At 55.0% G+C, this 21,122-nt stretch overlaps 2 protein-coding genes across 3 annotated transcripts in view; one reads left to right on the forward strand and one right to left on the reverse strand.

The window, feature by feature from the left end:
• The window catches only part of FIGNL2 (fidgetin like 2), a 23,232-nt gene extending 21,147 nt beyond the window's left edge, over window positions 1-2,085 (reverse strand). For both annotated transcript variants that reach the window (XM_037137270.2, XM_037137264.2), the window contains exon 1: window positions 1,871-2,085. The gene's annotated coding sequence lies outside the window, so the exon portion shown is untranslated. The remainder of the gene's footprint in view (window positions 1-1,870) is intronic.
• Window positions 791-20,951, forward strand: LOC128626807 (translation initiation factor IF-2-like). The gene is made up of 4 exons (XM_053661436.1): window positions 791-992; window positions 1,534-1,894; window positions 2,564-2,680; window positions 20,546-20,951. Exons 1-4 carry the CDS (start codon window positions 791-793, stop codon window positions 20,949-20,951), a joined length of 1,086 nt encoding a protein of 361 aa, XP_053517411.1.
• Window positions 20,952-21,122: the final 171 nt, after the last annotated feature.

The following is a 21,122-nucleotide window of genomic DNA, read 5'->3' on the forward strand; positions in this document are numbered from 1 at the left end:
GCCTCAGAGACCGTGTTTCTCTGCCTCTCTTCTTCTCCCGGGAAGTTGGGTGTCTCCCTGAGGAATGGGGGTTTTCGGGCCCTCTCCAGGAACTACTCCACTGCCTCACGTAGCCAAGTTCCCTTTGGCCCAAGTGGGCCTTCCCCCAGCAGATACTACAGCGAGGGCACGGGGGTCACTCCGTACAAGGGTGGCTGCTGTGGACACCAATGGAATCAAGTAGAAACAAATGAAAAGGCGTTAAATATGGGAAAGGGGGATTTACGAGGCCTGTCACTCGGTGCAGCACCGCCTGCCGGCAAACCCCGCCCCCTCCTCGCCCACCCGGGGAAGCCCGGCCCCTCCTCCTGCCTCGCAGCCCGCGCAGCGACCAGGTACCGGTGTGGCTGGCGGCCCGGTCCAGCCACGCCGCGGCCCCCGAGCCGCCCTGCGCGCCCGTCCTGCCGGGCTGAAGCAGAGCGGAGGGTGGCGTGTGCTATGGCTCCGAGGAACCCCAGCCCGGCCGAGTCCAGAAAGATGCACAGGGGTTTCAAGCTGCATTTGGGGGGCTCTGGGGCTCCGCGCGCACGGCCAGAGTGCTCCGGACCCCGGCACCGCCAGTCCACGAGTGCGCTCTGGGCCCCGAGAAGTGCCTATCGGCCCCGCGCCGCAGACGCCCAGAAGGGAGTTGGAACCGGATTCCGGGTCCTCACTGCGGGGCCTGGGTCAGGAGACCGCTCAGCCGCCGCAGCCGTGCGGACTACAACACAAACATTCTTCCGTCCTCTATTCTCCTCCAAATTAGGTATCCATGGAAACAGGGCCAGGCAGCCTGACAGCCCCACGGCCTAATCCTGATTTAGTGACCGTCCCTTTAACAGCCCACCCACCCGTCCACCCACCCCTGCGCTCCAGGCCGCTCACACTCTCCCCCGCGCAGACCCCTTCCCAGGCCGCCTGCGCCCGGGAGGTGCGCGGGGAGCGGAGGGGCCAGGCAGGGGGGCCTCCATTTGGTGAGCACCTACTGTGTGCCCAGCCCTTTGCAGAGGGCCCTGCACAGACCGTGTGCCTAGCAAGGGAATCTGTGTAGACCAAGAGTGGGCTCGTGAATCGGGGAAGTTTAAGGGGCTCCGCCTGGAGAGCTGGGAGCTCGGCGGGTCTCCCTTGTAGCCTGTGGCCCCTGAGTGAAGGTAAGTGCGGCTCCCGCAGCACCCTGACCCCGAGATGGGGTCTGTGCTCTCCGGGCCAGAAGAGAAGAAAGGAAGGGTCGGGCATTAAGGGCGCAGGGCTTCGGTGGCTTCAGTCTCCTGTCACTGCCCCGTCAAGATGCTGGGGAATCTCCGGACCAGGAACCCAGCCCCCACCACACACACACACACACACACACACACACACACACACACACACACACACACGGGCCGCTGGACAAAGACCTGACAAAGTGGGAGGGGCCTGCGGGCCGGCCCTCCGGCTCCGGACACAGGATCCTTCTGGGACCCGAACCCTCAGATCCTGGCTCCCCACCCCCCAATCCCGCAGGCTCCCCCCCCCCAGGCCGGCTGCTCGCTATTCCCGCATCCTCCGCACCAAAGGGGGCGGCGAAGAGGGTGCCCGTCGGCGGCGGAGAGCAGATCCCCTTCTCTGCCCGCCCCTACCCCCGGGGAGTGACCCCCGGCTCCCACGCACCCGCACAGGTTTCTCGCTGGCCTTGCCCTTCGACCCCCGCCTGGTTGAACCCCGCGACCCTCAGCCCCCTCCCTCTCCCGCCCTTGCACTGCCCCGCGCCCGCGGACAAAGCTCCGGACGCCCCGACCGAATGGTCACCACCCCCTGACCCCGGCCCGGCCGCGCGCCCCGGCGCCTGCCCCAGCCCGGTCCCGCGGGCCCGTACCTCGGCATCCCGGCCCGGTCCTAGGTGAGTGTGCGCGGCCTGGGGGGGCGTCCGGCCCCGGGACCCGGGCGCGGGCCGGGGGCGACAGGCCGGGTCTGGAGGGCAGCGGCGCTCACCATCCTGGAGCCGCTACTGCTGCGGCCGCCGCGGCCGGGAGCGGGACTGGGCAGTGGGGGTGGCCGGACAAGGGGCCGCCCCGGCTCCCCGGGCAGGCAGGACCCCCACCCCCGCTCCCCTCCCCGCCCCCAGCGCCCGCCCCTGCGCGCCCTCCCCGCCCCGGCTCCGGCCCCGCCCCGCCCCCACCTCCGCCGGCTCCGGCCCCGCCTCCCCGCGCTCCCGGCTGGCCCCGCCTCCTCCCGAGCTCGAAAATAAATTAGCCACGCGGGCGGGGGAGGGCGGGGGGACAGCAAATGACCCTTGGGCTAGAGTGTCCTTGGGCCACTCTCCGGCCCGCCCGCCCCCTCTGCGCAGCCGTCAGGGCGGAAAGTTGGGGTGCGGGGGGAGGCGGGATGGAGCCCCCGGCCGGCCGAGCGTGTCCGCAGGGTGTGAGCGGCTCCCTGGGTCGAAGGGCCGATGGGGAGGCAGCTGGCCGGGCCCGCCGTCCGCTATCTTCCCAGACCCCCTCTCCCAGGACGGCCCCTGCGCCGGGGCCGAAGCCTTGTTGACTCACGCTCGCGTCCCCCGCCCCCCCAGGGTCCTGACCACCTACGGGCACCAGACCGGCCGCGCGCCCGCCCGGGAGGCGGAGGGCCGGACACACAGGGCCCGAGGCGGGGGCCGCGGGCGAGCCCCGGACGTGGGCAGCGGAGTGTGGGGTGTGACTAATAACAGGCTTCGCTGGGGGGCTTCCCGAGAGGGCCACATTCCCCCTGCGCTGAGCAGGCTGAGCGGTGAAAGGCGAAGAGGAGAGATGAACCCCAGGCCTGTACTCTGCTCAGGGGTGTCCAGCGGCGCTCATCTATCCGGGAGCTCATTCAACAGATGCATCCTGTACTGAGCATCTTCTCTGTCTCAAGGGTTGGGCTAGGCGCAGGGGACACCCGACAGGGTCCCAAAGGCACATCCTGTCCTCGTGGAGCTCTCAGTCCAAAGACAGACAGGATTTTGTCGGACAGACACAAGGCTTCAGCTTCAGAAGAGATCCAGTCAGGAAAGGCCGCCTGCAGTGAGCGGCCTGCAGCAGAACCCGTTTTGCCGGGAGGGGGGGGGCGGTTGGGGGGGTTTTGGGGGTTGGGGCTGAGTTTAGGTTGCAGGGTCCAGATAGATTTCCTGGAGATGCTGAGCACCCAGAGGGCCCAAGACCATGTATGTTCCCACCCAAGGGCAGTGCTTGAGGGTCCTCTCTTCTGAGGTGTCTCCCCCCCCCCTTTCCCCTTCCATTCGGCCTCTCTGAGCACCAGTGGGACAACCTTGCCCCTGCGCCCCTCCCTGCCAGCCTGCAGAGCAGCTCTCTGCCCTCTGTGTTTTGAAGAATTCTAAACGCTCCTAGTGATGGTTCCTCTGAGAGTGCTGGGTGATGGCTGCCCTGTGGGTGCCACTCAGGGGCAGGGAAAGGGGAGCCCTTCAATATGCCCTTTTTTCCCAGCCCACATATGGAAACAAGACCAGCACCTAAGCAGGCTCTAGAACTCACCGAGATCAGTACCTCCACCCTCAGAATCCTCTCTGCTCCATACCCCCAGGGTCACACCCCGGCGCAGAGATGGTGTTCCAAGGCTCAGGATGCTGGGGCGGCCCCTGGCTTCAGAATTAGAAAGGCAGGAGGAAGCAGGCCGCAGCCACCACCCTGGGGACAGTCCCAGGGTGACAGAGGTGGGAGGACCTCGCTGAGTATTTCTTACCCATGAGGCATCTGAGGCCCCAAGGAAAGTGACAAACCGGGTTACACGACTGAGCTGCATCTGGAGTCCGCTGTGCTTTTCCTGCCGCACCCACCAGGCTCCCCGAGAGTCAGAGGCAGGAGTTAAGGGGAAGACCGATGTCTGCATCAGCTAAGTGACCTCACCCACCACGACCAGCAGCAGGAGGTCAAGCCCAGCATGTGGCTGGGCGTAACTCGGGCCAGGGCACGGGTGGATGACAGGAGTGAGAATGGAGGAGAGTTGATAAGGTGACCCCCTGTGTCAGGGGTCCAGTTCTTCATTCCCCAGGAGCCTGGGGGAAGTGGCCCTCCCAGCGCTGGTAGGAAGGACAAGGTCAGGCCTCCAGCAGTCCTTCCCAGTGCGGTTCTAGGATGGGCCGGCATGCTGAGGAGACCTTTGCTGGACTCTGTGAGGGAAGGTTCAGCATTTTGGAGGTGCAGATTGTTTCCGATGGGTATATTGGCGTGGGTCACATAAAGGGCTTTCATTAGTAGGTGGGAGTAAGGTTGGTCTCCTCACCCTCAGCCCCCCCATCCTGCACGAGTACTCAGGCCATGAAGTGTGACCCCCAAGCCTCGAACTCATTAAAGTCCTGTTAATACATCATCCAGCCTCCTGGGCTGACACTCAGTCTTGGCAAATGGCCCATTCTCATGTCTCTCCCTCCACCCTCCTGAGCAGGGCCTTAGGGGTCTGTTCTCAGAGGACTCCCTGCCGACCCTCCTCTGGCTGTCTGCAGTCAGCGGGTCCGCGCCCTGAGATCCCTCTGTGGAGAACATGCTGGTCAGGGCATCTTGTGATCATTCCCCAGCAGGTCAAGTGCCCAGCAACTGATTGGATAATGATAGTGGTACTGATGGCCATAATGCGAGGCTTCAGCAGAGTGCTGTTCCTTCTCTCCGGGTCCTCTGGCTTGTAGCACATCCAAGGTAGATAATCCTACCCGCCACCCTGCTCCTGGGGGTGGCAGGCGCTGGGCGTGGGTGTGGACGCGCCTGTACATGCAGCGGTGTGTGAGAGCATGGTCTTCCCAGTCCAGAGATTTGCGACAGGGCCTGTCTGCCAACATCAAGAAAAATAACCCAGCCGGCCCAGAGAGAAACAGCACTAAGCATTTTGAAGGGAGAGAAGAGAGTTAGAGGGAAGATGTGTGAAGCCAGAGAGGGAGGGAGGGGGAGGAGGCAATGGGACGAGGAAGGAAAGACAAGGGCCTTGGGGAAGGATGGGGTGGGGGGAGGAGGGGAGAAAGAAATGGAAGAGAGGAAGAGGAAAGGGCGGGGAGGGCTGTCTTTGTGGTCCTCTTGTATGGGCCGTTCAGGAGTCGTTAAGAATCAGGAAAGGAAGGAAGTGTGTCCGGACCGGGGGACTGGGGTGCGCACCCAGAGGATACCACACCCAGCTGGCTGCTACTGGTCCCCACTTTCACTGGGCTCGGCCTCATCCCCACAGTTGGAAGCCCTAGCCCTCTTCTGGCTGTTCGTCCTCGCCAGCCCTGTCCAACCACCCGCACTCTTACTGTTTGTGTGCTTGCCCCAGCTTTGCCTTCTCCGTGTGCCGTTGCCTGTGTCTGAGTCCAGTTCCCACTCCACAGCCAGAGTAGAGGCCCTTAAGAGCTTCCAGAAGAATTAGAAAAAGTGTCCCTTCTTCTGGGCAGATCCAGCTCTGTGCCAGACCACACAAGGCTTGGGAGGAGGCACTGGGACTTGCCATTAGCCCCTCCCTCTCCCCTAGGAGCCCAATACTTGGGGATCCTGGTGCCCACTTCCAAAATCCCCACCCGGCGTCTGATTCTGCCCTTTGGTGGGTGAGCAGAAGCATACCCACCCCGCCCCCATCCTGCAGCACAGGCTGGGGCCGGCACACCAAACTGAACACACAGCTTCATAATGCGGTCCCGCAGAACCTATCGCTCAGCACCCACACCACTGTAATGCTTCGGAGTCTCTCTGCCTGCACTGTCATTTCCACTATTTTGTCTTGGGAGCTCCTATTCATCCCTCAGAACCCAACTTACATGCTGTCTTCTGTGAGGCCTTCCTAGCTATCCCTCACCCCCTGCGGTACTAGGAGTTCCTACCTTAGGGCACTGTTAACCCTTTTTTCTAGGTTCCAAGTGTTGGGCCCAATACCCTGCTTCCTGGAGGACCTTCCCTTCCTAAACCCAGTCCAACGGCAGAAGACTCCACCCACATAAGGGTGCCCGGCTCACTGTCTTACATGCCAGCTCATCTGGAACCCCACTGGGCTTCTCCTGACCCTAAAACTTACAGACTCAGGGCAGAAAGGGGAACTGGAAATGCAAGCGGCCCAGAGATCTCCCCACCCCCACTCTGCCCTCACTGGGGCTCCGCCTGACAGGCGATTCCCAGCACATCTGGTTGTACTTAAATCATCCAGGGCCCAACTGCCCAGGCATGTTGCCTGCTTTTCTCCCCTCTGCTCTGGCTTTCTCCCCTTCCTAAACTAGCCTCCCAGGCCTCTCCTCCAGGATGACTTCCCTGATTGGCCAGCCTCAGTATGCACAGCTCACCCTTGAACCTGATCCTCTTTGGGTTGGGGCCTGGGAGGGTGTGTGCTCCACATGGCTCAGTGTGTGGAACCCCAGTCCTTCCAAGCACTGGGCCTTCCCCAGGCAGGGAGGGGAGCTGACCGCGGCTGCTCCCCTGGGCCTTTGGCCTCGACGGTGGCTGCCTCCAGTTACTGTCGTGTGTAGTGGGGGGTGGGGGGAGTGTTCCTGCCTTTTTAAAGCTTTGGTGCAGATCCAGACAGAGCTCTTCCTGTGACAGTGCTTGTTGTCAGCCATCTTCCAAAAGGCTTTGCTAATATTAAAGAACAAAAGGGAAATTAATACAAAGAACACAGTAAGTATGAAAAGACAGTCTACAAAGAACGGGTTTGTGGATCTGCGATGACCTGCTTCACTAGGGCTCCAGGTTTGAATATTCATTCACTCACTTATTCATTCATTCACTCAATAGCATGTAAGGGTGGCTAAGCATACTAAGTTCTGGGAGCAGAGATTTGGGTAAGACCACAGTGCTTCCTAGAGAAACGCTGCTCAGTGGAGGAGCGAGACAGGCACACGAGCGAATGTAAGATGCTGCGATGGACAGACGTGGGCAGGCAGTGGAGTGCAGTGGCTGAAGATCAGGAACCCTGTGTTGGATCCTGGCTCCCCCACTTCCCTGCTGTTGTGGAGGAGGGCAGGGCAGCACTTAACCTGCTGGAGTCTGTCCGCTTACCTATAGAAGGGAGATGATGTGACCTGAGAGGGTCTGGGTGGGATGCACATAAGATAATGTGCATGGAAGTGCTCTGTGAAGTGCTGAGTTGTTGCCATTATTATTAGGCTCGAAACTGCTCGCCCGGCGCTGCCCGGTCACTCTTCCCATGCCGGCTCCGCCACTGCACTGTCGGGGCAGCCGCTGCGCTGGGGAAGCTTCCCCGGTGGGGGAACGGGGCCCAGGCAGCAGCCAGTCGGCATCCACACCCACCTGTACTTTGGTTACACAAGAAAAAGACATTTTTACAAAAGTGAGAAAATATAGAGAAGCACAAAACAAAACAATCAAACATCCTGACCCCACCACCCAGAGACAACCACTGGTAAGAGTTTGGAAGAGGCCAGATATTACTCTAAATGTTGTTGTGTAGAGTGGGAGCTCTCCACATTGTTTTATAATCTGTAGGCAAATACTTTGAATATATTTTTCTGTATATAAATACTATTATACCACATAATTGTTGACAGCTTAATATTCCATCATGTGAACCTGTAACAATTAGTTTTTCTCTGTTGTTGATTTTATTTTCCCGAAATAAAAGCTTGATGAACAGACCTGTAACATCCACCCAGTTGCTTATACGTCTTATTATGATAAGTTTGCAGTAATGAGATACCCAAAACACATATTTTTAGCTTTCAGGAACCACTAGCCCAGGCCTCTGGCCGGTGTCTTACATCTCCTCCAGGCAGCCCTCCCAGACTGGCCTTCCAGAGCCCAGTGCATCTCCTGAGGCCCACCACCCCTTTCCCAGTAGCTTCATCCCTCAGTGGCCTGGCCTGGAAACCCTGTAAAAAGCTCAGAAGGCCTGACTGGTGAAGGCCAGGCGGGGCCCTGGGTGGAGAGCACAAAGCTGGCTTGTCTGGGGCACGGAAAGGGGCCCCTCCCCTTGGGGCTGCCGGCTGAACATTCCTCCTTGGACAATGGCTGCCTCGGAATCCTGAGAATGAAGGGGGCCGGGTGGCTTCCCGAGCCCAAGCCCACCAAGTAGTACCCGTTCCAAAATGGAAAGAAGGGGCACTTGCGTTGTGGGCGGGGTGGGGAGGGGCTGTGCATCCAGGCCTACAGCCCCTCCCACCTGCTGCCTCCTTTTACGGACTCCAATGCACAATAGGGGAAGTTGGCGCCCAGGCCCCCCTCCCCTGTGGATATCTGGAGAGTCCTCAGCTCTCTTTAGGCTCCTGCTTCCTCAACTGTAAAATCAGGGTCTTGGATTCAGCGGTTGCTAAATTCCCCACAGATCTAAAATGCCCGAGTGCAGTGGCTAGGACACACACAGCTTTGGAGCCAGGCTGCCTGAATGTAAACCCTGGTCGGTCCTCTTCCCTGTGAATGTAACGCCCGCCTGAGCTTTCCCCCCTATAAAGTGGGTTAATGATAGATGGGTCTCCCTCGGCCCGGGGTGTCCTGAGGAGGGACGAGAAGATGCTCTTTGGGACAACTGGCTGATTGATCGAAGTCTGTGAAGATGACCCACACTTAACTCTGATACCAACTCAATTCCCAACCCAGGCCCCTCTCAGGCCCCTTCTGCACATTTTGGCGCCTGCACATTTGCCCAATGGTGGCTACACCTCTGAAAAACCAGGGGCAGCTGATGCCCAAGGGAGCCTCCAGTTTTCATGTTTTCATGCCCCATGCATGAACCATAAAGTGGTGACGCTGTAGAACCACAAAGGCTTTGGGGGGCAAATAGAATTTGAACTTCAGGAAAACTCCTGTGTCAGGTCACATGTCTTCACTTTTGGGGGGAAATGCAGGCATTTCCAATACAGCATAGGATTCCAGGCTCTTAATAACCCATCGGAGGATTAGGACTAACTCACCCAGTGAACGGCAGGGGTGTCCCATCAATATTTTCAAGCCGTTTGCCCGGTGCTTCTGCCCAACCTCCTCACTGTCTTCTATACTCTCTCTCTCCTTCTCCTTACCCACCTCTGCCTCACCCCTAATCCTGTACTCCCCCAGATCGAAATCCTCTGCTGCAAGTACCAGAAAACTCCCCTCACAACAGCTTGACCAATAAGAAGATGCATGATCGTATTTTATCCAATCGAGATGCCAGTGATGTTAAGAAGCACTGTTACTCTAGGTTCCGGGGGAAAGAAAAAAGCACTGCCAATTAAAATGACACAGGATTTCTTATCACATAGGATCTTTATTTTTATTTGTTAAAATGCTGTTTTAGACCTCCATAGAAATAAATTTTTAATATATATTACTCTTGCACATGTATAATAAGGAAAACAAAAGTGAGCGCTGGCTGGTGTGGCTCAGTGGACTGAGTACTGGCCTGTGAACCAAAGGGTCACTGGTTCAATTCCCAGTGAGGGCACATGTCTGGGTTGCAGGCCAGGTCCCCAGTTGGGAGCACACGAGAGGCAACCACATACTAATGATTCTCTCCCTCTTTCTCCCTCCCTTTCCCTCCCTCCAGAAGTAAAATAAAACATTAAAAAAAAAAAAAAGAAGAAGAAAACACAGGTGAAACAAATTGGTTAAGGTTTTCTTTAAACTTTATTGAAGTCAGAGTCTGATTCTCAGGATCCCCGTTCAGCTCTGCGCTTTTTCATCTGCTTCTCCACCCGCACTCATCATCTGGACCATCCTGAGTACAGGTGCTACAGCAGGTCTTAAAAGACTGCTCTACCGAGGTAGTTATCTATTGCTACGAAAAAAATTACCCAAATCTGCCCTGGCTGGAGTAGCTCTGTGAATTGAGCATGGGCCTGCGAACCAGAGAATCGCGGTTCGATTCCCAGTCAGGGCACATGCCTGGGTTGCAGGCTGGTTCCCTGCAGGCCAGTTCCCAGCAGGGGACGCACAAAAGGCAGCCATACATCGATGTTTCTCTACCTCTCTCCTTCCCTTCCCCTTTAAAGATAAATAAATAAAATCTTTAAAAAAAAATACCCAAATCTTAGATGCTTAAAGCAACAAACATTTCTCAACTTACAGTTGCTATGAGTCAAGAATCAAGAAGTGGTTTAGCTGGTGGCTCTGGCTGGAGGTCTCTTGTGAGCTGGCACTGGAGCTGCCAGAGGTGGGGGCTGGGGAGGTGGGGACAGTCATATGGGGCTGGAGGACCCCCTTCCAAGCTCCCTCACAGGGCTGTTGGCAGACCTCAGTTCCGAGCTGGCTGTGGACTGGGCTCCTTGCTTATTTGTCACGGGGGCCTCTCCTCCGGCCACCCGACTGTCTTCACGACAGGGCAGCCGGACCTCCCAACGGCAAATGACCCAAGAGAGAGCACAAGCTGGCACTCAAAACAGAAGCCGCAGTCTTTTTAAAACTTAATATTGGAAGGGACATATCATGATTTGTACCCTATGCTATTGGTCACAAAAATGCCAGCCCAGCACAAAGCGGGGAGGGGCTGCACAGGGTGTGACTCGCAGGAGGTGAGACCCTTGAGGCCACCTTGCAGGCTGCCTATCACATCCTTCTAAGCCACTGATATCCATTCTGGATGTTTTGATGCTGGCAGATGACCCAGCCAGAGAGTCGATAAAAGTTTCTAGGTATCAGTTAGGACTCTGAGAGTTCTTACCTGGTTTGGAAACTGAAACATCGCAGGGTCACAATTGTGCTGTCCTGCCAGCGGGAAAGTCACCAAGCTTGCGCATGGGCAGAAAGGGCAGCTAAGCCCAACCGCTGTGTGGCTGACAGCAGGTTAACATGCTGTTGATTATAAGATGCATAAGGATTTCAGAAATGTTGTGTGACCAAATGTGCACTTGACGACGATCAAGTTTACTCTATATAAGAATGAGAAATGGTAGCTTCCGAGGTGACTCAGTCAGAGACTCAGCACCTTCCTCAGAGACCAAGGTTCCTCCCGTCATTGACTCTAAAGCCCCCAGCACATCTGCTGTGCCCCTGGATGGCTCTCCTCAAGTCACAAAGTGGCCGATGCAGTTCCAACCATCCTATATGGTTACAACTCTTACTCTCGGGTCTCCTTTTAAGAGCAAGAAAACCTTTCCTAGAGACATCCAAAAGATTTTCCCTCATGTCTCACTGACCAGAAATCACTACTACCTCTGTTAGTCAGGATTAGATTCAGTTGCATATGTTGGCAAAACTCAGAATGATTTAAAAAAATTTTTTTTGCGTTCATTGGTTAATTCTTTTTTAAAAATATATTTTATTGATTATGCCATTACAGTTGTTCTATTCCCCCCTTATTCCCCTCCACCCTGCACACCCCCTCCCCCACCATTCCCCCCTTTAGTTTATGACCACGTGTCTCAAGTTCTTTAGATTCTATATTTCCCATACTAATCTTGCCCTCCCCCTATCTATTTTCTACCTACCGTCTATGCTACTTATTCTCTGTACCTTCTCCCCCCTTCTCCTCCTCCCACTCCCCTGTTGCTAACCCTCCATGTGATCTTCATTTCTATGGTTCTGCTCCTGATCTAGCTGTCCTCTTAGTTTGCTTTTGTTTTAGGTGTGGTTGTTAATAACTGTGAGTTTGCTGTCCTTTCACTGTTCATCTTTTTTATCTTCTTTTTCTTAGATAAGTCCCTTTAACATTTCATATAATAAGGGCTTGGTGATGATGAACTCCTTGAATTTGATCTTATCTGAGAAGCACTTTAGCTGCCCTTCCATTCTAAATGAAAGCTTTGCTGGATAGAGCAATCTTGGATGTAGTTCTTTGCCTTTCATGACTTGGAATACTTCTTTCCAGCCCCTTCTTGCCTGTAAGGTCTCTTTTGAGAAACCCACTGACAGTCTGATGGGGACTCCTTTGTAGGTGACTGTCCCCTTATCTCTTGCTGCTTCTAGAATTCTCTCCATCATTTTAATCTTGGCTAATGTAATTATGATGTGCCTTGGTGTGTTCCTCCTTGGGCCCAACTTCTTTGGGACTCTCTGAGCTTCCTGGATTTCCTGGAAGTCTATTTCCTTTGCCAGATTGGGGAATTTCTCCTTAATTATTTGTTGAAATAAGCTTTCCACTTGTGGCTGTTCCTCTTCCCCTTCTGGTACCCCTATAATTCAGATGTTGGAACGTTTAAAGATGTCCTGAAGGTTCCTAAGCCTCTCCTCCTTTTTTTGAATTCTTGTTTCTTCATCCTTTTGTTTGGTCATTTTTCTCCTCTTTCTGGTCCACTCCTTTGATTTGAGTCCCAGTTTCCTTTCCATTACTATTGGTTTCCTGTGCACTTCTCTTCATTTCAATTAGTTTAGCCTTCATATGTTCCTCTAATATGTGACTAAAATCAACCAGTTCTGTGAGCATCCTGATCACCAGTGTTTTGAACTGTGCGTCTGAAAGTTTGGCTATTTCTTCATTGCTTAGATTTATCGGCTCTGGGGCTCTGAGTTGTTCTTGAGCCATATTTTGATCTGTTCATGCCTGTTAGGTATGAGGAGAGGAGCCTTAGTTGTTCATCAGGGCGGGGCCACCCAGGTCGCTGGTTTGTGACGCTGTATGTGGGGGCGGGGTCAGAGAGGGACAATAGCAGTCCCCTCTGCCGCTTCCTGCCACTGGGGCCTGCACAGTCCGTCTCACCACTTGCTCCTTCACCGGTTTATCTGCGCGTGAATGTGTGACCACTGTCAGCCCTCAGTGGGTCCGCCCGCTACTGCACACCCGGGATCCGATTATGGCTGCTGGCGTGCCTGGGTCACGTGCCCAAGTCAGTCGGGTGGATCTTTCCTGCCCAACCCTGCTCTGCTGCTGGCTCTGCTCCTCTTACCAGTTTGGCTGAAGGGTTCGTTGTTGTCAGACTTCCGTATAGTTCAATTTTCTGTGGTTTGGATGTGTTTTTGTGGCTAAAACTTTGTTGTTTTTAAACTTGGTTGTGCGAGAAGGAATAGTGCTTCCACCTATGCCTCCATCTTGGTGGAAGTGAGAATGATTTAAATAAGACTGAACTTTATTCTTTCTCTTAGAAAAGGAGCATGAAGATAGGTAGTGCTGGTGTGGTCGGTAGCACCACAGCTTCAGTGTCATTGGGGACTCAGGTGGCACCCATCTCGTGGGATTTCATTCTCAAATTCACCTCATGTTTCAAAATGGCTGCTAGAGTTCCAGCCATCACATATTCTACAGAACATCCCTATTCACATCTTATTGGTCAGAATATGGTCACATGGACACACCTAACTTCAAGAAAAAGTAAAAACACTTTTTAGCAGGGCACTGTATCACCCTACATAAAATCTGACTCTTCATTACAAAGGAAGAATGAATGTGAGGTGGAACAATCAGTGTCTTCCACTACCTTCCTGCCTAAACCAACCCTGCTCAGGGGGACAGAATTACTAAGATTGATGTAGATGCATCAGAATTGTATATATTCATGGATTGGACACACAGTTATGTTCCTTGATAGGTAGCTCTGAACAAAATCTTAACTGTGTTTATGAAGAAGCAGCAGTCACTCTTGGTCATTTGCCAATAACCATTGTCCTCCTTTCTTGCTAAAAGAACCTTAATTTCACTCAAGAACCAGACTGCCATGTTCTTCAGGGGAGGCTGAACCCCTCTCCAGCCCCAGGGGTAAATCTTGATTAGTTTGAGACAACCGTGGGAATCCCATTCCCAATGCTAGTGTTTGCTTTAAGAATGGACAAGTAATATGTCTGGCTTATGAAATATGAGGGGATGTTCTTTGGGATTCTTCTGGAAAAAATTCTCAGAAGCTAAAGGAGAAACAGCTTTTCTTGGCTGGGCTTTGAACTGTGTTGTCTGCATGTAATGTCTGGAACTGCAGCAGCCATCTCGTGACTTTAAGGGAAGTGAGGGCACAAGGTCAAAACCCAGCATGATAGGATGGCAGAGAAAAGAGAAAGAAACGTGCTAGAATAGTCACAGTATGGAATCCTATTCAGCAATAAAAATAAATCGATACACACACACACAAAAGGGTGAATCTCAAAAACACCGAAGCAAAAGAGCCAGACACAAGAGAGTATATACAATTCGATTCCTCTCGGAGGAAGGTCTAGGACGTGCGAAGCTGAACTATGGAGGTAGAAATCAGACCGGTGGTTCCCTGTGGCAGGGGCGTATGGACACTTTCTGGAGTGATGTCAATGATCTGTATATCTTGATCGGAATGGTGGTTAACAGGTATACATTTGTCAAAACTTATCAAACTATCCTTTAAAAATCTGTGTTCTACTGCATGTAAATTATATGTCATTTTTAAAGGTTTTATTTATTTTTAGAGAGAGGGGAAGGGAGGGAAAATGAGAGAGAGAGTAACATTAATGTGTGTTTACCTCTCATGTAGCTCCCACTGGGGACCTGGCCTGCAACCCAGGCATGTGCCCTGACTGGGAATTGAACTGGTGACCCTTTGGTTCACAGCCTGCACTCAATCCACTGAGCCACACCAGCCAGGGATAAATTATATTTCAATAAAGTTGATAGAGGAAGGAAGGAAAGAGAAAGAAAAAAAGAAAGAAAGGAAGGAAGGAAGAAAGAAAAAAGAAGGAAAGAAAGAAAGAGAGGGAGAAAAGAAAAGAAACCTAGGTCCTTGATGACATCGTTGATCACTGTATTAACCAACACGCTCACCTTGGGACTTCTTGTTTAGTGACACAATAAATAAACATCCTCATGGTTTAGGCCATTTTTATGTGTCTTCTGTAACTTGAAGCCCAATCCCTCCTGTAAAATGGGGGAGAGGCACCCAGAGGCCGGGACATGGATCCAATCTGGGAAACTGTGGGCTTCAAAGAACAGCTGGAAAAAGCAAGAGAGTGAAGTCCTTCTGCTCCACCTGGTGGGGTCTGCTCCCCACCCACCATCATAGGGAGCATAGTACAGCTGGGGGGTTCTTTTCACCTGACCTCCCCACTTCCACCTGCTCTCAGGACTTATTCTCAGGCTTCTGGTGATGATGAAGAGAATATACAGGAAACTCAGCACCAAGCCAGGCACATAGTAAGAGCTCAGTAAGGCTCCTGTGTTACCTCGCCTGGCCCTGCTGAGGATGACCTGGGCCTGAACCATGCAGAGGTAGAGAGAGGAGGGAACAGAATTTGGGAACCTGTAGTAAGCAGATCTCAGGACTGTGGGTGATTGATGACACCAAGCACTGAGGCCTGGGTGACAGTGTGGATGGGATTACTTCTTAGGCTTTGGGGAAGATTATGGGCAGTATCTGTGTTTATTACCAGGCAGATGCTGGTAGAAGAGATACAAAATATGGAAGGAGGAGAAGACATGGGGAATAAAAAGAAGATGATTTGAGGTTCCTGTGAGTGGTGTAAAGAGGTGAACAAGAACAGGACCTCTGCCACCAACTAGCTGTGTGATCCTGGGCAAGTTACCACCTCTCTCAGGGCCTCAGGGTCCTCATCCGTAAAATGGGATTTCTAAGAATGCTTACCTCCTTAGGTGCTGTAAAGGTCGGATGAGACAATATATTCAGAGTGTTTGGCATAGTGCCTGGCACATAGGAGGTGCCCATTAAGAATAACTTTGATCATCCTGCCTCATCTGCCCAGACAGGCAGCCTCATGCTGGACCGCTGCAGCTACAGTGCTACCTATAGCTGACAGGTAGGAGAGTCTTGAGCTCACACTTGGCCTTCCTCTTCTTTTTCTTTGGTCTGGTTCCTCTCTTCCTTCTGGTCTCTACTTTTCTTCTCCTTCTAGGAAGCCTTCCACCTCTCTAACTAACGCCACCTCTCTTCCCTGCTAACCTCTCCACAAGCTTCCCTGTGGGGAAGCAGCTTTTCCCTATAGGGGCTGGTCTCCCAGTCAAGAGCTTTATACACTCCCCTCCATTGCCAAGGACCACTCTAGCTCAGATAAGACTGGACCTAAGGGGATGCTTATCTGGGAGGTGAAGGATGCCTGATCTACACCACATCCCCGGATGAGGACTCAGAAAGGGGTGGGGGCTGGTGAGGAGGAGGCCACCTGCCAGAATGGCAGCAGACAGGCCAACTAAATCCTTGACCTATGATTTAAGGGGTCGAGCATAGTTCAATAGAGCACTCCAGGCTGAGTCCCAGCTCATTCACATAGGTCAGGGGGATGAGGAGCTGGAAGGGGAGGAGGGCCATCTCCCCCAAGTGCCCTTTGGATTCATTCCCAGTTCTCCGAAGCATAATACAGCACCCTAAAAACCCACAAGCCCCAAAAGCATCAGTGCAGAAGCCCCTCTGAGAGGTGAAGCAGTAAGTAGGAGCAGGGAGGGCAGGTGAATCAGGGAGCGGGGAGAGCCATGAAATCACAATTCAAGGCAGACAATATGGGCTCAATAAGGCTCCTGTTTGTATTAATCACAGACCTTTGTTAGTTTCTGAGACTCAGCAGCTTTGCCCGGTGTGCCCAAGTCGGCCCTAGTCTCCGCTCCGGTCCTTATCCTTTGGAATTTCCTCCCAACCGGGCCCTACTAGGATTTGGGAGGAGGCCCTTTAAACAACAGGAGTGTCTCATGCAATCCCAGATGCCAAACGTGGAGCGATTTGCCTAGCCATTAAAGGCCAGCCAGACCCCTAAGGAGAGCCAAGTTTGGGTCCCAGTCTCAGCCAGAAGCCTGCCTCCACCAACCCACCGTCTCCCCACCAGCTGGCACCCAGATTTGCCCACTGGCAGTGCTATGCAAATAAGATGCAAAGCAAGCCGGCACAGCTGCTGGGATTGGCTAGTGCAGGAGACCGTGTCCACCCAATCCTGGGTCTCCGCCGCCTGGACCCCCCCCCCTCCTCACTCAGCCTGGTCCTCGCCCATAAATCAGCTAGGTCTGCGTTAATGGCTCCTGACTAATTGCCTGGACTCAGGCTCTGGGCTCGGGTCGCTGCATTAAAATTCAATCAGGTCCAGCGCTGAGCTATTAAATATTCATTGGGAGGGCTTCCCGAAACCGGGCTGGGGGATGGGGATAGATTGGGTTAGAGGAACAACCCTAATCCCCAGAATCCCCAGCTCCAGAGGAAGCCTTCCCATCCAACTCTCCCATCCCCAGCGATTGCTGCCTGGTTTCCATTCTACTGGGCCTGAGTTCTCTCTGGAAGTCCTAAACCCTCTCTAGAGATTCTGGGAGATTGGGCTTCCCTGAGAAAGTGCGGGTATTAAAATATGCCAAGATTCTGTCTGAGTCCTCTGTCCTCTATCCCCTCTAAGCCTGGTCACCTCAATTCACAGACCCCTCACCCAGTGACCACTCTGGGCCCCTACTGATGCTGGAACCTTAGGTCCCACCAGGAGTGGAATAGCTCCCGGGCACAGATGGTTTCATTTTCAGCAGAGTCCAGGAGAGGCCCCCAGGGCCCTGGCCCTGCTGCCTTTGCCAGGGGCTTCCTTGGCACTATACTGGGCATCTTCGGCATGGCTTGAGAGAGCTTCAGGTTGGGCAGCACGGGGTGTGCCTTAGAAGAGAGGAGGGGGCTCTCAGCAGTCCTCCTCTCCTCTCCCCTTCCCCCAGGAATGCAGCCAGTCCACACTCCTGGGCCCCTGGCCTGATGCTGAGCAGGCTGCCTGGAAGTTCTCAAGGAGGGTACCCAGGGGGAGGGGCTGGACCCGAGGGCCTAGAGGGGGCCCCTGGGAATGTCTAGGACTCAAACAGGAAACACCCCCACATGCATATGTACATACATACACACACAGAGAGACATACACACTGTAGTTGGAGTGTTATAAAGTGGGTTTAGAGGGTATGATGATGGGCACGAATGACTCAAAAGCTGGAGTGAGTCCCTCAAACAAGGACTGGAAATTTTTCTAGGTCTCCATGTTGTATTGAGATAATTTTATGACACAGCTCTGGTCGCTGTGTGAGGAGGTGTTTGAGTTAGGGGAAAGAGAAAGCACCAGGAAATTGCTAGGGGAGACTTGTTTCCCTCCCCGGTTTTTACAGAAAATCCTCAGGAGCAAACCACCTGCTCACAGGGCCCTGCTCTACAGCCTGAAGTCCTGCAGGAAATGGACCCTGTGAGGGACCAGGGAGGCCAAGACTGCAGAGTCACCGTACCCTACAGCTACTGCAGGGGAGGGATGGAGGCCCAGGGCACCGGTTCCCACAACGCCAGAAGCCACTCAGGGCTCCAGGGGGCCCGCGAAGTTCAGGGGAAACTGTTCTAGGGAGCATGGGAAAGGACTTCTCATTCTGCTGTTCTGAAAGCATCAACCCCTGTCCCAGCAGAAAGCCTAGAATTCTTGCCTGAGAACCCCTAATCCCCCAGGGTTTCACTGCTCTCCTAGCAGGAAATAGGGGACCCCACAAGAAGCACCCCTTCCCCAGAACCAAGACAGACCCCAGAGCTGGGTGCAGGGCAGAATGTGTCTGGCAGTGATTAGCAGGGGAGCTGGGGCTGGGAGGCCTCGGGCTTCAGCGGGTCAGGAGTGACCTGAGCCAAGTGTCCGATTCCAAAGCCAACCATCACAGGCACTCCAGGATTCCAGCTCACCCCACACGTGTGGTTCCCATTAGGGCTGGCTGGGGTCTTCCTGAAGGCCAGGCAGATTCCTGAGCCCCTCCCCCAGTGGCTCCTCCCTCTGTGGGCCGTGTGGAATGTCTTACCCAGTTCCTGGGGGTGGCCTGCCAGAGTGCAACCCTGGGGATTTCCTAAGGGGCACCGCACTCCGCGGAGCCTCCCCACCCACTTGGTGATGTGTCTGCACTCCTTTAAGGGGTCAGAGGGAGAGGGGACAAACTTTCCACCCCCCAGGGGAAGGCTAATCCCTGAAGACCCCTCCACTTGTGCCCCGGAGCCTTCCCTCCTCTCTGGCCTGGCTGTCTTGGTTCATGCTCAGCCCCTGTGGTCTGGATGCTGGCAGCTGTCCCCACTGACCAGGCCCTTCCTCCCTAGTGTCCCTGGTGGGCACCTAAAACCCAGGACTGTTTTTCAGATCACTTCCCTCACAAAATTTTCAACAGCTTTCTAGCAACTGGGCGGCAGTTGGCGTTTGTGTCCCCAAGATGTTCATGTTGTGCGTGCTTCGGACACACCTTTAAGTTTTAAAAAATTGTTGACATTTAAAATCCAGGAGGCAACACACAGAAACCTATATTTCTAATAAAAAAAAAAAATCTGACATCTCTAAGCTCACATTCCTGCATGGCAGCACCTGGCTGGGGCTGAGTAATTAATTCCTTGGCCTTCAGAAGGGGTCTGTGGGACCTACGTATGCACCTTAGTCCCCACAAATCCCTGCTGTCTCCCAGGTGTGAGGTCCAGGTGAGTAAATGGCCCTTTTCATCACTGGTCTGGCACTTACCCTCCCAGTCAGGTTCGTCCTCCTATCCAGGTCTGTTCCCGTCTGCCCTGAGCTCAACTTGCTACAATGAACCCAAACCTAAATCCCCTGGTCTGGTGTATGAGTCCTTCAGCCTCCCTTCACACAGCTGTCTTCCCATCCCTGGCGACTTCTTGCCTCCAGCACTCTTGCCCCAGGCACACCAGAGTTCACACCCTTCCCCAGGCACGTCTCACTTTCACACTCCCGTCTTTGCACTGGCTGATCCTTCTGCCTAGAACAGCACCTCTCCTCTTCTCCCCCTAGTGAACTTCTATTTCCCCTTCCAGACCTAGCCTAGAAACCTCCTATCCTGACTCCTCAGGGAAGCAGGTTGTCAAGTTGTCCAGTGGTCCCTAAGAGTCCAGATGGTCTCACACTGCATCCCCTCCCTGCAGTGACAGTCTCCCTAGGACTGGCAGCGGCCAGCTTGGCCTGCCCAGGGACCACCTGTGTGGAGGAATCAGGCCACCGGGTTGGTGGGGGGATGGTTGGGTGAGGGGGTTGTAACTCAGCCCCGGGCCTTGGCCTCTGCAGCAAACACAGGTTTGTCAAAGTTGGCAGGTTGCAGGAGGCAGGTAGCAAGGTGGTTTGTGCCACAGGTGAGGTCCTGGGTCCTAGGCTGGAAGAATGCCCATGTCCCCAGGGGCCTTGACTTGAGGAAGGGGGGCTAGGGCTTGGTATTTCCGGGCCCCCATCTTCTCAGGATCCCTTAGATGTGCTTCTGTGCCAGGGGGCGTGTGAAGATGTGTAAGGGGCTGCCTGCCCAGGGCAGCGGGGTGCTCTCCTCTGTCCTGTGAACACTCCACTGCCCCCAGGGCTATCACCCTCAGCTCCTGAAGCTGAGGTTGCAGAGAGCCCAGGGGGCAGCCTCGAGGCAGAGAGGCCGCTCCCAAGGCTGTTCCCCTGCCTCGGATCCCTAGCTGACCTTCCCTCTTCCCCAGTGGAGTCCCTGCTTCCTCAGGGCTCCCAGCTGTCGCAGCACCTTGCACAGGGCCCAGTCAGCCCGTGTTAGCATCGCGCTGCCCCAAGGCAGAGATGGGCCTGACGGATGTCTGTGTCCTGCCAGGATGAGCAGCCGGCTCTCTGTGGAACCGCCCAGAAGTAGCTCCGGGGCCCTCGGGATTTCACAGACGGGGAAACCGCTCTGAGCCGTGAAGGTACGAGCTCCAGGCCCCAGGAAGCGGGAGGCAGCTGGGCGGGATTTCCAGCCAGCTGCGTCTGAGAGCCAAGTTCAGTCTCTAGCCGCGTGCCTCCTCCTCACCGGTTCCAGGCTGCGGCTCGGCATTGGGCCTTGGGTTCCTCCCCCTCCGCAGCCACGAACCCCAGTCACATCCGTCCTGTCCAGAGATCCAGGCGCCAGTCTCCCAAAGCCGGCGTCGACCGCGGCCCAGCGCGTCCGTCGGTCAGGGGCGTGAGTTCCGGAGGGACCGCCGCAGGGTCTTTCGGAAGCTCCGACTCCGCGAGGAGCCGGACCTGCACTCCGCGATCACCTCGCAGTGCCCTGTCGCTGCAGCCGGGGACCGCCCGGCCCCGTCCCGCCCAGCAGAGGCCCGTGGGGACGTCCTCAGGGCTCCCCAACACTCGTCCCCGGGCGGGCCACAGCTCCGCCGCCGGGTGCGGGTGGCGCGCGCCCCAGCCCCTCCCCCACGCCGGGTGGATGGCGAGGGGAGGAGGGAGCAGATGGCAGCAATTACGGCTCGGACCCTGCCCCGCCCGTAGCCCGAGGCCGGAAGAGCGGCTCCCGCGCCCCCGAGGGCGGAGGGGCGGCCGGCAATCCAGCGGGGGAGGGAGCGCACGCCGGGAGGGACTTCGCTCCCCTGGGGAGCCGGCCGGGAGAGTCCCTTGGGAAATGCCGACACCCCTGCTCGCTTCCCACTCCCGTCGTCGCTC

Source organism: Artibeus jamaicensis, unplaced genomic scaffold (genome assembly GCF_021234435.1).
Source record: "Artibeus jamaicensis isolate MK-2021 breed Jamaican fruit bat unplaced genomic scaffold, CSHL_Jam_final contig_233, whole genome shotgun sequence".
Classification (NCBI taxonomy): domain Eukaryota; kingdom Metazoa; phylum Chordata; class Mammalia; order Chiroptera; family Phyllostomidae; genus Artibeus; species Artibeus jamaicensis.